The sequence below is a fragment of the Mus caroli genome, unplaced genomic scaffold, assembly GCF_978045245.1.
Source record: "Mus caroli unplaced genomic scaffold, Mus_caroli_1 scaffold_2, whole genome shotgun sequence".
In the NCBI taxonomy this organism is placed as follows: domain Eukaryota; kingdom Metazoa; phylum Chordata; class Mammalia; order Rodentia; family Muridae; genus Mus; species Mus caroli.
Genome location: NW_028227257.1, coordinates 165,323,323 through 165,336,751, shown reverse-complemented (window position 1 = coordinate 165,336,751; position 13,429 = coordinate 165,323,323). Strand labels below are relative to the sequence as shown.

Genomic DNA, 13,429 nt, shown 5'->3' with positions numbered 1-13,429 from the left:
TGGATGGCATGTATGTGAAGGCGGTGCAGGGCTGATAAACGAGCCTTAGTGCAGGCTATGGCAGCCTTGGAAGCAGGAACATCCCCCCAATGTTGGCTCAACATGCTGGATCAATAATCAATGATGGGTAATACCCTCACGTGCACATACCAACTTAAGATGGGATGGCAAAATTGAGTTCGTCACTCCCATGACGGGTAAGGATGTGGCATGGATGGGGGCGACCTAAGACAGATGCTGATCCCAGAGCTTCTAATAAAACAAAAAGGGTGAGATGTGGGAAGTGGGTGCGGCCACATGGGCCAAGACAGTGCCCTGACCCATTGCCATTCCCCGTGAACCCGCATGTTTACACGTGCAGTGAAGCTGCCTGCCAAGCTAGACTATTCCTGGTGATCTGGATCTGTCAGCCTATCTGTGACCAACCTGAGTTCGTGCCTGGAGCATATGTGATTCTGATTAGATGAGGTGGTGTGGAGTGAGATGAGGTGAGTCGCTGTGAGTATAGGAGAATAGCCCTTGCTGCAAGAAGGACAGGGGAAAAAGAAGCTTCTGGGGAGAGAGCTGTAAGTGAAAAGGCTGCAAGTAAAGAAACTGCTGCATGAACCCACCTTGGTGTCAGTGTTGTTCTTGTCTCTGTGGGTCAAAGACTGTGGCATTAATGTATGTTGCCTGGACAAAATGAATGACAAAAATTACTTCAAAGCAAATGACTTCCATGATTTCTTGTATCAGATCATTACACTGGTGAAGGTATGGCTGAGCAATTCACCTCATGGCATCAGATACACATGGAGAATGCTTCTCACATTAAAGCAGACAAGGAGACAATGAGAAAGTTAGAAACCAAGGGACACATATACTCCTTCAAATGCATGCCCTAGTGATTGCCTTCTACCAGGTAATTTCAAGCTCCTAAGATTCCCTTAGCCTCCAAACATAGTGCCATCAGCTGGGGAACAAGTGTTTAAGACATGAGCAGTAGGGAGTGTTTCAAATTTGGCCCTTTATAATCCTCCAAGACACAAAGTCAATACAAAATATTGATGTGAAGAGATGAAGGGAACTGGAGTTATGAGACATTTTCAGAAGTAGTCCAGGAAGTTTGCAACAGGACATAATAAAGGAGGGTGCACATTGTACCTGAATAGGCAAACTGCATTTGTGAGTCACATTAAGTACTTTAATATTACTTATTTTAGAAGAAAATAGTATGAATCTATTTTCATTTTAGAGTTGACACTATGCTTAAAGAACAAAAAATTAGTTATTTGGAAAATATCACATTTGGAATGACATAGAAATGAGAATTGATCATTTACAACTTTCATACAGAAGATACATTTAATGAATAAGATAAAATGGATGAGAATAGCCCAGGAACAATTCCTGAGGTGGACAGCCCAACAAAGTAATCACTCATTGAAATATAAAACAGAGTAACTGCTAGTTGATTAAGCATGGAACAGGAAAGTAGGTTAAATTACATATGTATATGTATATATATATATATCAATTAGTCTATGTGTATATTATTTGTGCATATGCATATGAGCATGTTTGTGTGTGTGTGTTCATATGTATACTGGAAGGAGAAAAATCAGATAAGATTATAGTCATAGCTTTATAAAACAGCAGAAAACAGATAATTCCCAATATCATGGAAGTGAAAAGAAACTCAAGAAGCATGTAAAAGCTGATTAGAAATTCAGCTGTGTTAGTCTGAATGAAAATATCTCCCATAGACTCATAAGGAGTGGCACTATTAAGAAGTGTGACCTTTGGATGTAGGCATGACCTTTTGGGGAAAGTATGTCAAAGGGTGTGGGCTTTGAGGTTTCAGATGCTCAAGTCAGGTTCTCTCTTCCTGTTGCCTAAGTGTAGAACTTCCAGCTACTTCTTCATCACCATGTCTGCCTGCATGCCACCATGCTTCCCACCATGACATTAATAGACTAAAACTCTGAACTGTAAGCCAGCCTCAATGGAATGTTTTCTTCTATAAGAATTGCTGTGGTCATGGTGTCTCTTCATAGCATCAGAAACCATAAGACAGAGACACTATATAAAAGTATAAGAATAATCAATATTTAAAGGAAAACAGAAAAGAGACATACAGAATATAATATCAGTATTTATTCATCATAGGTAAAATTTAGAGGAGAAATATTTCTGAAGAAAATGTGTATCACAAAATGTTTAAATGCTCCACATCATGTAATATGTTCACTGATAAGACATAAACAGGAATCCCTCAAGAGCCTTGAATCTTCTCACATTCAAGGCTTTTTTCCTAGAATACAGGGGAAGTTTACTTTGTTAATAGCAAAAGTGCATTCTCTAGTCTTAAACTCTGGTCTTCCCACTTTACATTTTTAGTTACTTCTTATGGCTTGAGGATTATCTTTGTATTTTCCAATTACATTGCAGAAATTAAAAAGCTAAAGTAGTTGTAAATAACTCCAAGAGCTAGGGATGGTGATACATACCTTTAATACCATAGAGGCAGGATGGCAAATTCAAGTCCAAACTTAGTTACATACTGAGTTCAAGGCCATGCTAGTTAAATGAATGAGACTATATCCTCTGGCTGCTGTCAATTTAAATATAAAAATTAATTACCCCCCAAAATTGTATGTAGAGAGATATTTAATGACAAATATATTTTTGATCCCTCTAGTATACTTTATTTAAGAATGTTATAGTTGTTTTTGTTTATTTGTTTATTTATTTTTGCTCAAGACAGAGTTTTCCCTGTAGCCCTGGTTATCCTGAAACTGTCTCTATAGACCAAGCTGTCCTCAGACTCAGAGAAATCCACCTGCCTTTTAAGTGCTAAAATTAAAGGCATGTGCTACCACCACCTAACGATTCTTTATCTACTGTCTCTGTGTATCAGCTACTTCCGTACACTGTTAATTCTGGGTACTTGTGCCATGTCACATGCTTTATTTGTAAAAGTTAATTAAGGTGTATGGACAAGTGATATGCTACATGGTAGAAATAAACAGTAATACACTCATCAATGGGCTATGTGAATTCAAATTCCTGACCCCAAACTTAACTATATCTTCTACTATACTCTTAGAGTTTGGGAGGGTGAAGCAGATGGAATAGGAATGCAAGCCCAGTCTAGGCTTTGTAGGGAGAATATCTTTTGAAAAACAGTAAAATAAAATGAAATACACATATTAATGGTAGAAATGTGTTTAGTATGTCCAAGGTCCTGAGTTGATTGCAACCTGAGAGGAACATAATTTTATTCAGTAGTTCTAACAATCTGGTCTGATAGTAATGCCCTAAATGTACATGCGAGAGGTTACATAGGAATAAAGATAGAAAGTCCATATATTAGTACAACTTTATTACAGTTCCCCATTTGTGTATTTGCTCTTTGTTTTTGACTTTTTCTTTCAGTAGATAACAAGGTCATAAAACTATACACAGCATTATAAACAGCCATGTTCAGCTAGCTTCAAATGTGGTGCAATTACTCAAGTTAAATATTTTCTAAAGTCCTTCCTCTGAAAGATTAAGTTACAGCCTGGAGAGTCATCTGTAAAGCACAGTTTCATGGGAACTGGGGTGCACACTCACAGGAGAAAAATCTGGAAAACAAGAGAAAAGAACAACTTCAAGTTATGATCACTGATTTTAAGTGACTGACTTTGCACTCCCAACACCAAGGAATGTTTCTCCGCGAGGCTGCTGTGTCAGCCTTCTCAATGCATGGATTTCTTTGTTTCCTTTGGACTGTCTGTCTTTCTATTTCTTCACTGAGTCAGCAAGGAGTCCAAGCCTTTCAGTGCAGTAATGGAGTCTCTTTGCCTTCTGACTATGTGTGTGACTTTACAGACCACTGTGGGGACAACAGTGACGAGCAGCAATGTAAGTGTCATTTGCCTTTCCCAATTCCAGGTCTTTGTTTACCTTCATACAGGAGTTTGTGAAGAGCCATGGGGATCCAACTAGAGTCTTAGCCTGTGAATGGTTTATTTTCAGAGGCTCCAAGGGTGGTGGCATATTGTTTAATAAATATGATCCATGTATAAAATTATTATAATATCAAATCAACTATTAACTAGGTTGAAAATATTTTGAACAATTTTAACTGATTGTAAGGAAGTGATAAACAGAAATTTAGCTTGGAAGTTTGACTAGTAAAACAAAATTTCAATGACAGTCATTAATTCACTTGCAAAATACTAGAATGGAAATTATGAGCTAAAGTATGGATTTAATACAGAAATTAATTTTACTTTGAATGGGATATTTTCTTTTTACATATGGGAGACTTAAGCGAAATGACTTAATATACATAGCTCAATGACAGCTTGTGTGTTTTAAGAGCTATGGAGAGTATGGGGAACATTCAGGTCTAGGCTGAACTATATGTTGACTGTGTGAGATTGAATCTTCATTTTATTATAAAAGATGGTAAGATGAGAGAAATCTCTCAATAGTTGGCACAGGTAGGCTCGTGCTCCATTGCTTATTGGAATAGTGTTAATAGCAGGAACTAACATACCAAAGGAGGATGCAGAAGGTGACATGTATGTATCTGATGTTTCTATTACATTATAAAATCTTGACAGGAAACCATACAGTGAACATGGTAACTGCAATAATTCTTTTACACAACCTCCTTTTGAAAAATGGAAGTTTTACAAAATTGCTATTTTGGAAAAAAGTATTTTTGTTGTTTTGAACAACCATCAGTTCAGTTATCAGAACCACTAATTTTTATTACTGTGCACTATGTTACTCAAGTTTATGTTTTCTGATTTATTCAGACAACGGAGCAGTCAGTGCTTATAGAATTTATCACTTCTTTTGTGAAAATACAGAGCTTTGTTTTATCTTGTCATCGCCTTCCTTTTTCACAGTCAGTCATAATCACATCAGTAAAGTAAGAAAAAGATTAGTGATCAATTCTTCTCCTGAAGAAGAAAACGGGTTAATGATTTTCCTCCTGTTTGGGTTTTCCATGTGGTTCCTATCTAGTAACTATTAAATACAGAGAACAACCAAGATCCATTTGTATCTGTCCAATTTTCCCAGTAAGACTAAATGTAGATATGCTGCCCCATGCTCGGGTCTGTCTGTGAGGTCATTCATGTTCTCTGTGGGCAGCAGAGAGGAACCACTGCTGGTTTGACGGAAAATGCAATGTCCTTTCCATGATTAATCTATGTGAAGCTTCCTCTAACACTCTCGCTGCAATGTCATGTATGGTCTTGCTTCAGGGAAAGGTTAACGCAGAGAGGGAGAAACTGCTGAGTGGAAAAGGTCTCTGCTGTATGAAAATTTTAATAAACCAATCTCTGAGGCAGGCTAAGGCATGGGTCTGTCCAATAAACACATTTAATTTTAAATGTTATATTGAGAAGTCACCTTTTGGCTTTTTCCCTTTTCATCATCGTTTTCTAAGAACTTTCTGCCTTGATATTTTTATTTAAAATGTGGACAAGAACCTAGAGACAAAAATGAGAGACACTTTAAAATGTTAGAGTTAGAATTTTTTTTTTTTTTTGTACACAACACTAGAGGGAGAGTACTTGCAGGGAATGATGGACAAGCAATTTCGTTCACTGTGATGCTAATCTTAGTTTGGCTTAAAAAGAATCTAACTTTATAGTGATGGTACAGTACCTAGGTTGAAATACAAATCAGTCTGTGCTCCCTTTACATCCAAATTGTGTGACCTTTAAAGAAGTAGATCAGCATGTAAGTCTTTGAGACTTTCCTTAATAAAATTGGCAAGACTGAATTTTGAATTTAGATGTCAAAGGTGTTATTTACATGTTATGAAATGTCTTTGTTCTCATTTTACTTCATAGTCTTCTTTTCTATTTTTTTTTCAGAATTTCACAATAAGTGTATGGTATTTTCACTATTTCTACTTCTTCTTTTCTTGCCTCCAACTCCTGATGTTACCCCTTCGTTTTTCTGTAATTATTATTGTTTTACTTACACACACACACACACACACTACTAAATCTAGCTAATCTTGGCCTTATGCACATGTATTTAGGGCTGACTATTTAGGGTTGAGAAACCTGTCAGGGAGCCAGTTCCTAGAGAAATCTGACTCTCCTCCCTTTGTAGAGATGAATGGTGTAGCTTATTCACAAGGTCTATGACTTTATGAATTTCCCATATGTATGTCGTTATGTTCACTGGTGTAGTATTGTCAGGTTTAGTGTAAACAATTCCATTGCTGAGTCTTCATGGGTACAGTATGCAAGTGCATTTGAGATATATATATATATCTCAAATACACACACACACACATACATATATATATATATGTATATGTGTGTACATATATACACATATACACATACAGTAGAGTATGGTTATATCAACAAATTGGAATATTTCATCACCTTTCTTATTTTTGTTATATAACACTTGATTTTCCCTTTTGTTATTTTGAAAGATGCGTTATTGATTACAGTCATCTTACTATGCAATAGATTACTTATTTTCTCCATCTGAAACTTTGTAGCCTTTGTGAGTAATAACATCCCAACCTATCCCCATATTTGAGTAGCACCATTCTACTCTTAGAATTTAAAACTATGGTTAGTTCATATTGTTGTTCCTCCTATAGGGTTGCAGACCCCTTTAGCTCCTTGGGTACAAAAAAAAAAAAAAAAAGAATTTAAAACTTTGGATTCTACATATAAATGACTTCATGTAATACTTATTTTCCCATTTCTGTCTTAATTCAATTCAAGCAATGTTTTCCAGATTCTAGAATATTGTTGCAAATGAGGCAATTTCCCCCTTTTTAAAGTTTGAATAGAATTTCATGGTGTACATATTATCTTTTCTTCATTCATTCATGATTGAGTGTATATCTTGGCTAATGTGTAATAATGGTAAGATGATGATTTCTGTTTCACACATTGATTTATATTATTTATGTATTTAAGAATGATATTTCTAGACTATGCAGTAGTTGTATTTTTAGTTTTTGTAGTAATTTTAATAATGGTTGTACTAATTTATGTCCCCATCAGTAATGTACAAAATTTACCTTCTATTCTTGTTGACCCCAACACTTTTACCTATCTGTTTTCTTTTCTGTGGTAACTGAGGATTGAGCATTTGTCCATGGTAAGAAAGTAGTCTTTAAAAAAATTTTAAATTTAGTCTTATCACAAATATTACAACCTGATCACAGTTTACTTTCCCTTCTCCCTCTCATCACCCCAAATAACTCCCTCTCTGTTTCCCTTCAGAAAGGGCAGGCCTTCCAGGAATATCAGTCAAACATTGCATATCAAGTTCCAATAAGACTAGTTACATCCCTTCATATTAAGGTTGGAAGAGGCAATCTTTTTTTTTTTATTTTAGATTTTTTATTAGATATTTTCTTCATTTACATTTTAAATGTTATCCCAAAAGACCCCTTTACCCTCCCCTGCCCTCCTCTCCAACCCACTCACTCCTGCTTCCTGGCCCTGGCATTCCCCTGTGCATAGATCTTCGCAAGATCAAGGGCCTCTCCTCCCATTGATTGTCGACTAGGCCATCCTCTGCTACATATGCAACTAGACACACAGTTCTGGGGGGGGGGTACTGGTTAGTTCATATTGTTGATCCTCCTATAGGGTTGCAGAACCCTTTAGCTCCTTGGGTACTTTCTCTAGCTCCTTCATTAGGGGCCCTGTGTTCCATCCAATAGATGACTGTGAGCATCCACGTCTCTATTTGCCAGGCACTGGCATAGCCTCACAAGAGATAGCTATATCAGGGTCCTGTCAACAGAATCTTGCTGGTATATACAATAGTGTCTGAGTTTGATGGTTGTATATGGGATGGATCCCTGGGTGTGGCAGTCTCTGGATGGTCCTTTCTTCCGTCTAAGCTTCGAACTTTGTCTCTGAGGCAATCTTATAAGAGGAAAAGGGTCTCAAAAGCAGGTGAAAGAGTCAGAGGCAGCCCCTGCTCCCACAGTTAGGACTACCTCAAGAAGACTAAGCTGCATGAACATAACATATATGTGGCTGGCCTATCAGTCTCATTCAGGCTGATTGACTGTTCAGTCTCTGCAAGCCACTGTGAACACTGCGTGTTTTCTTGTGGTGTTCTTCACCATTCTGCCTTCTTTAATCCTTTCTCCCTATTTTCTTCAGGATTCCCTCAACTTGGTCTAGTGTTTGGCTATGGATGTCTACATCTGCTTCCATAAGTTGCTGGTTGAAGGCTCTGTTTCTTTTTACATCTGTTATTTTAAGAGGATCTCCCTCAATTGTTCAGGTTTGCCTTGAACTTGTGATCTGTCAGTCTCAGCTTCCTCCTTAAAAGCTAGAATTACAGACCAGTAATTACCAGGTAGTACCAGATAGTACCAGGCTATCTCATTTCTTCTGTCCATAACAATCAATCCCAAGAGGTGTGAAATAGTATCCCCCTGGAATTGGATTTCACATTAATTCGTGTATGTGTAGGACTTCTTTGAGACATATCTGTTTAAGTCCTTTGCTGATTTTCAATTTGCTTTTTGCTTTTGCTGTTGCATCAAGTTCCTTATGTATTTTGTTTATTCATTTTTACATTCCATGTATTTTTTTCTTTCCTCTGTGGAGATGATTTCTTCACTTTGTTAATTTTTTATTTGCTGTGTATACATTTTTTTAGTTTGAAGCAATCCTGGCTGTCCACTACTGCTCTTATTGCTCATGCCACAAGGCCATTATCTCCATGAATCATTTCAAATCATCTTTTTACTTTCATTCTTCTTTTGATTTTTTTTTTGTTGTTGTTGTTCCTTATTTTTAACTCTTTGAAGTATACTGGTAGATTATTTACTTGAAATCAGTGGTGTGTTTCCACATGTGTGTATACATGTGTGTATGTGTACATGTGTATACATCTGCATGCATGTCTGCGGAAGAGTGCTTATGATGTGTTTATACATGGATGTGGAGGTCAAAGGTTGATGCCAGGAGTCTTCCTTAGTTTTCTACATCCTATTTTTTTTAAATGTATTCACTTTACATGTGACTAACTGACCTCCCTCTCGGTCATCTCTCTTCCCTCAAATTTCTTTGCTCCTCCCTCCCCTTATCCTCTGAGCAGGAACAGCCCACTGGGTACCCTCTCACCATGGCACATAAAGTCTCTCTACTTGCACCCTCTCCCACTGAGGCCAGACAAGGCAGTCCAGCTAGAAGAACACATTCCACATACAGGCAACAGCTTTTGTGATAACACCCCTTACAATTGTTCAGAACCCACATGAAGACCAAGCTGCACATCTGCTACAAAGGTGCAGAGAGGTCTAGCCTGTGTTTTTTATGGTTGGAGGGTCAAACTCTGAGAGACCTATGGATTCAAGTTAGTTAATACCATTGGTCTTCCTGTGGAGTTTCTATCTCCTTAAAGGCCACAATTCCTCCTTCTGTTTTTCCAAAAGAGTCCTCAAGCTCCATCCATTGTTGGGTGCAGGTATCTTCTGGTTCTTTGAGAAAACCAACAAGATAGACAAACCCTTAGCCAAAAACCCAGAGAGACAAGTATGCAAACAAACAAAGTCAGAAATGGAAAGAAATACACAACAACATCAAGTTAAATAGAGAGAAACTTAAAGTAATTCCACTAAAATCAGGGTCAAGACAACAATGGCGATTCTTTTTCTGTATCTATTCAACATAGTACTTGAAGTTCTGCTAGAGCCATAAGACAACTAAAGCGGGTCAAAGGTATACAAATCAGAAAAGTTAAAGTATCGATATTTGTGGATGATATCTCCTATTTTTTGACACTGTAATTCTCACTGAACCTGGAACTTGATGGATAGAACTCCAGAGATCCTCAAGTGTCTTATGAGACTATAGCACACACTGCTATCCCTGGCTTTTTAGTTTGGTAATAGGATCTGACACAGATCTCTATACTTTAACAGCAAAAACTATCTACCAAGCAGCCACCTCAGCTGCAAATTTTGGATATTTATAATTAGTCTCAATTTTCAAACATTTGTGAAATTTCCAAATTCTCTCTTGTTTCTAGATTCAAGATACTATGACAAGAGACTTGAACTGATTTTCATAAATTTAAGCTTAATAATATTTATAACAAAATGGGTGATCCATCTGGGAGTTTGTTTTGCATGTACTTGACAGGTTTCATAATTCTGTGTCCTTACATTAATGCCTGAGCATGGAAGGAAAGTGCCAGCTCTGCGGACCTTGTCAGATAGCAATAGATTTTAACCATTGAGTCTGGCCCCTACTAGTGTTATTACTACTACTACTACTACTACTACTACTACTACTACTACTACTGCTACTACTATTCTGCTACTGAGTAGCCTGACTTTGGCTACTGCCAATACACTGATGGAACTGACTTATGTGATGCCCCTGCATGAATTCTGTCTCATTCAGGAATACCAATTGGAGTTCTGTTATAGCCTTTAGCAGATTAGAATTTTAAGTTATTTTCCCTGTTGAACAACAATTTCCTTTGAAATTTTTAGTTGAACAAGGAAAGTTCTGCGTTGGGCAGTGACTATGAACAAAGCCTTCAGGTCACTGCTTCATCATTTGGGTGAGGTAAGTTCACAAATGTCTGCTCCACATTTACTTATTTATATTTGTATTTTTTGAGATTACAATAGAGTCACATCATTACCCCCTCCCCTTTCATCCCTCTAAACCATTCTGCATATCTCCTTTAAATTTCTTCCAAATTAATAGCCTTTTAAAAATAATTGACATTACATGCATATATGTATATGTGTGTACCTATGTGTTAATGAATACATCCACATTTAGTTGTAGATGTGCCCTTGGCTTTAGGCTTGTGACAGTATTAATTAGAACACCAAGGTTTTTTTGCAACCATGTTGCTGACTGGCATTTGGGATGGGAAAGGTGGAGAGTCTTTGATACTTGCTCACATACTGGACTTTTGATCTTGAGCTACCTTAAGAACAAGATGGGGCTGGACAAGGAACATGGCAGACTCAAGTTTGGCAGACATACAGACTTGCTAACTGTGGACCAATGCATTAGTGAGACTTTGTAGCCTGGTCCCTGTGTTGGATGGAAGGGAGGTAAGCATCTATATTTTCACAACAGTTACTGTGATCCCCACCACTGTTTCTAATCTTAATAACTAATTGCCACTTGGTCGTCTAGTTAAGAAGATGCTCCATTGCCTCCCACACAACAAGACAAAAAATACCCTTCTATGACGAGCCCTAAAAGTTTGAAAAATGTGCTTCCCAGTATCCTTCCCCTTGGGTCTGAGGGAATCTTCTGCTTCAGGTGCTAGGCTGGTCTGGAAAAAGGGCAACACAGAATGAAACCATTTCTCTTACTCTTAAATATTAGATTTCTCTGTTGGGGAATGGAAGAAGGTATCTCAACCTTACTACCATATTCTTCCATACTCATACACGTATTCTTTATAGATAGATACTGGAGGGATGCTGTGAGGAAAGTTGATGCTATCTGTTCTATTTCCTTCCTGATATCATTTCGACACATTCTTTTGACTTGTATATTAGTTGGTTTATTCCTTTTAATAGCAGGGCTATTTAAATACACGCAAAGATGTCATAGCTTCTTTACTAGGAACTGATCAAAATTACTTTCTGAACAAAGGCTGATTCAGTTTGCTTACTTGTATTTAGCAATAGATTCCATATAATTATTTTATCATTATAACTTACATCCAAAGCACCAAAAGGTAGCCAAGTAGGCTGTTATTGGAGAATGGAGATGTGGCTATTGCAATGGGGCCCTCACACTGGAAAACTGTTTAGTTAACCTAAGGTTCCAGACAACTTTTTAAACAATATCTTTGTACATCGGTAGGTGATATTAACATTCCCTGTATACACAGTCATCTTTAGTTACATTTTCATGATTCAAAAGAGAAACACGTATTCAGTTAATCAGGCATTTTATTTTCTTTCCTACCATATTTTGTGCTAAGAATATTTCTATTTGTGTAGGTACTTTCAGAGTAGGGATTTAATTTCATATTTGTGATTTGACAGGCACTATCAAGATATTTTGAGATTATAACTATTTTCTTTTGCATTTTTCATCACAGAGCAAGGTCTTTAAAACATAATTATTGTGCAAAATTATAAATATATATACAAAAAGTTGAGATTATCTTAGTGCAGTTTTAAATCTAAGAGGTTTAACCAAATAAGTTTAAGTATGAACAATGTTCCTTCGATAGGATCAGAGGCAACTACTTTTAAGACTAATTGATTGAAATACTGTAGTAACTTGGTATGTAAGGTGCCATGTCTGGAGTTTCCTTTGCTGTTGCTTCAAGTGCAAAGTGTCTCATCAGACAATTAAGAAATATTTTTAAACCTAACTGATCTTGTTGTTATGCCTCAGTCTGTCAGGATGCTACAAAACACATATGGGTTGCATGGTTTAAATAATAGACATCAATTTCTAATAGGCCTGGAGTCTCAGGAGCCATATAGAGGTATTAGGTTCACTGTCCAGGGAGGACCTTCTTCCTGATTTGCAGATGTTTGCTGAATCTACATAGAAAAACTTCTGTGTAATGTCTCTTCTTGTTAGAACACTAGTTGTGTAACAAAGATTCTTCTGTTAATTATGTCCCACCATTTCTACTTCCACATACCAGTACATTTGAGATTCATCACCTCAGTTGGCACATTACACAATGAAACCATCTAATATTAAGCATTGAATGCTTGTGTAAAGTAAATTTGAAAAATTATATAGTTTTCAGAGTCTTTTGAATGGGATGCTTCAGTCACACAATCATGTACATTTTCATGGAATCAATTTATATGTTAATTATACTCTAGTACAAAACCCAACCAAGTGAATTTTAGAACATGACAAAGAATCCTTCAAGGTCACCTAGAAAATTAATAATAATAGATGGAAATGTATAAGCAGAAAATATTAATGGGAAATACATTTTCTTGTTGTTGATGGAAAATAATTTCTTGAATATGCTGATAGCAATGCATTCTGTACACTAATGTAATACAGATATTAGTAATTAGAAATATAATAGTTAGAAATAGGAGGAGTGGGAAGTGAGATTGTTGAGTTGGTTAATTCCTGGCCACTATGTCTGGTGGCTAGAGTTCAAGAAAAGAACCAGCTTTCGAAAATTATACACTGATCTCTATGTACATTTTATGGCAAACATGGACCCACACATATACACACAGATGAATAATGCTTACAAAATTTAAATAAATAGAAATCATATCTGTAATATATTTAATAAAGAATTGTGGCATCCTAGATCAACTGAGGAACTGTCATAATTAGTAAGTTCAACTGGTATGTAGTCAGTTCTTAGGGCCAAGCACCTTTTAGCAACTTCTTCTCATATTGCATATACTGTTTACAATGTATCCAAATAGTAGAAGGTACTACATGTCCCATTTAAC

The 13,429-nt window shown here is 36.7% G+C and overlaps 1 protein-coding gene across 1 annotated transcript in view; it reads left to right on the top strand.

Annotated features, from left to right (window-relative positions):
* The first annotated feature begins 3,580 nt into the window (after positions 1-3,580).
* The window catches only part of Malrd1 (MAM and LDL receptor class A domain containing 1), a 745,053-nt gene continuing 735,204 nt past the window's right edge, over positions 3,581-13,429 (top strand). Inside the window, exon 1 of the mRNA XM_021156265.2 lies at positions 3,581-3,888. Within this exon, the coding sequence (XP_021011924.1) occupies positions 3,690-3,888 (199 nt within the window). The 5' untranslated portion in view covers positions 3,581-3,689. The remainder of the gene's footprint in view (positions 3,889-13,429) is intronic.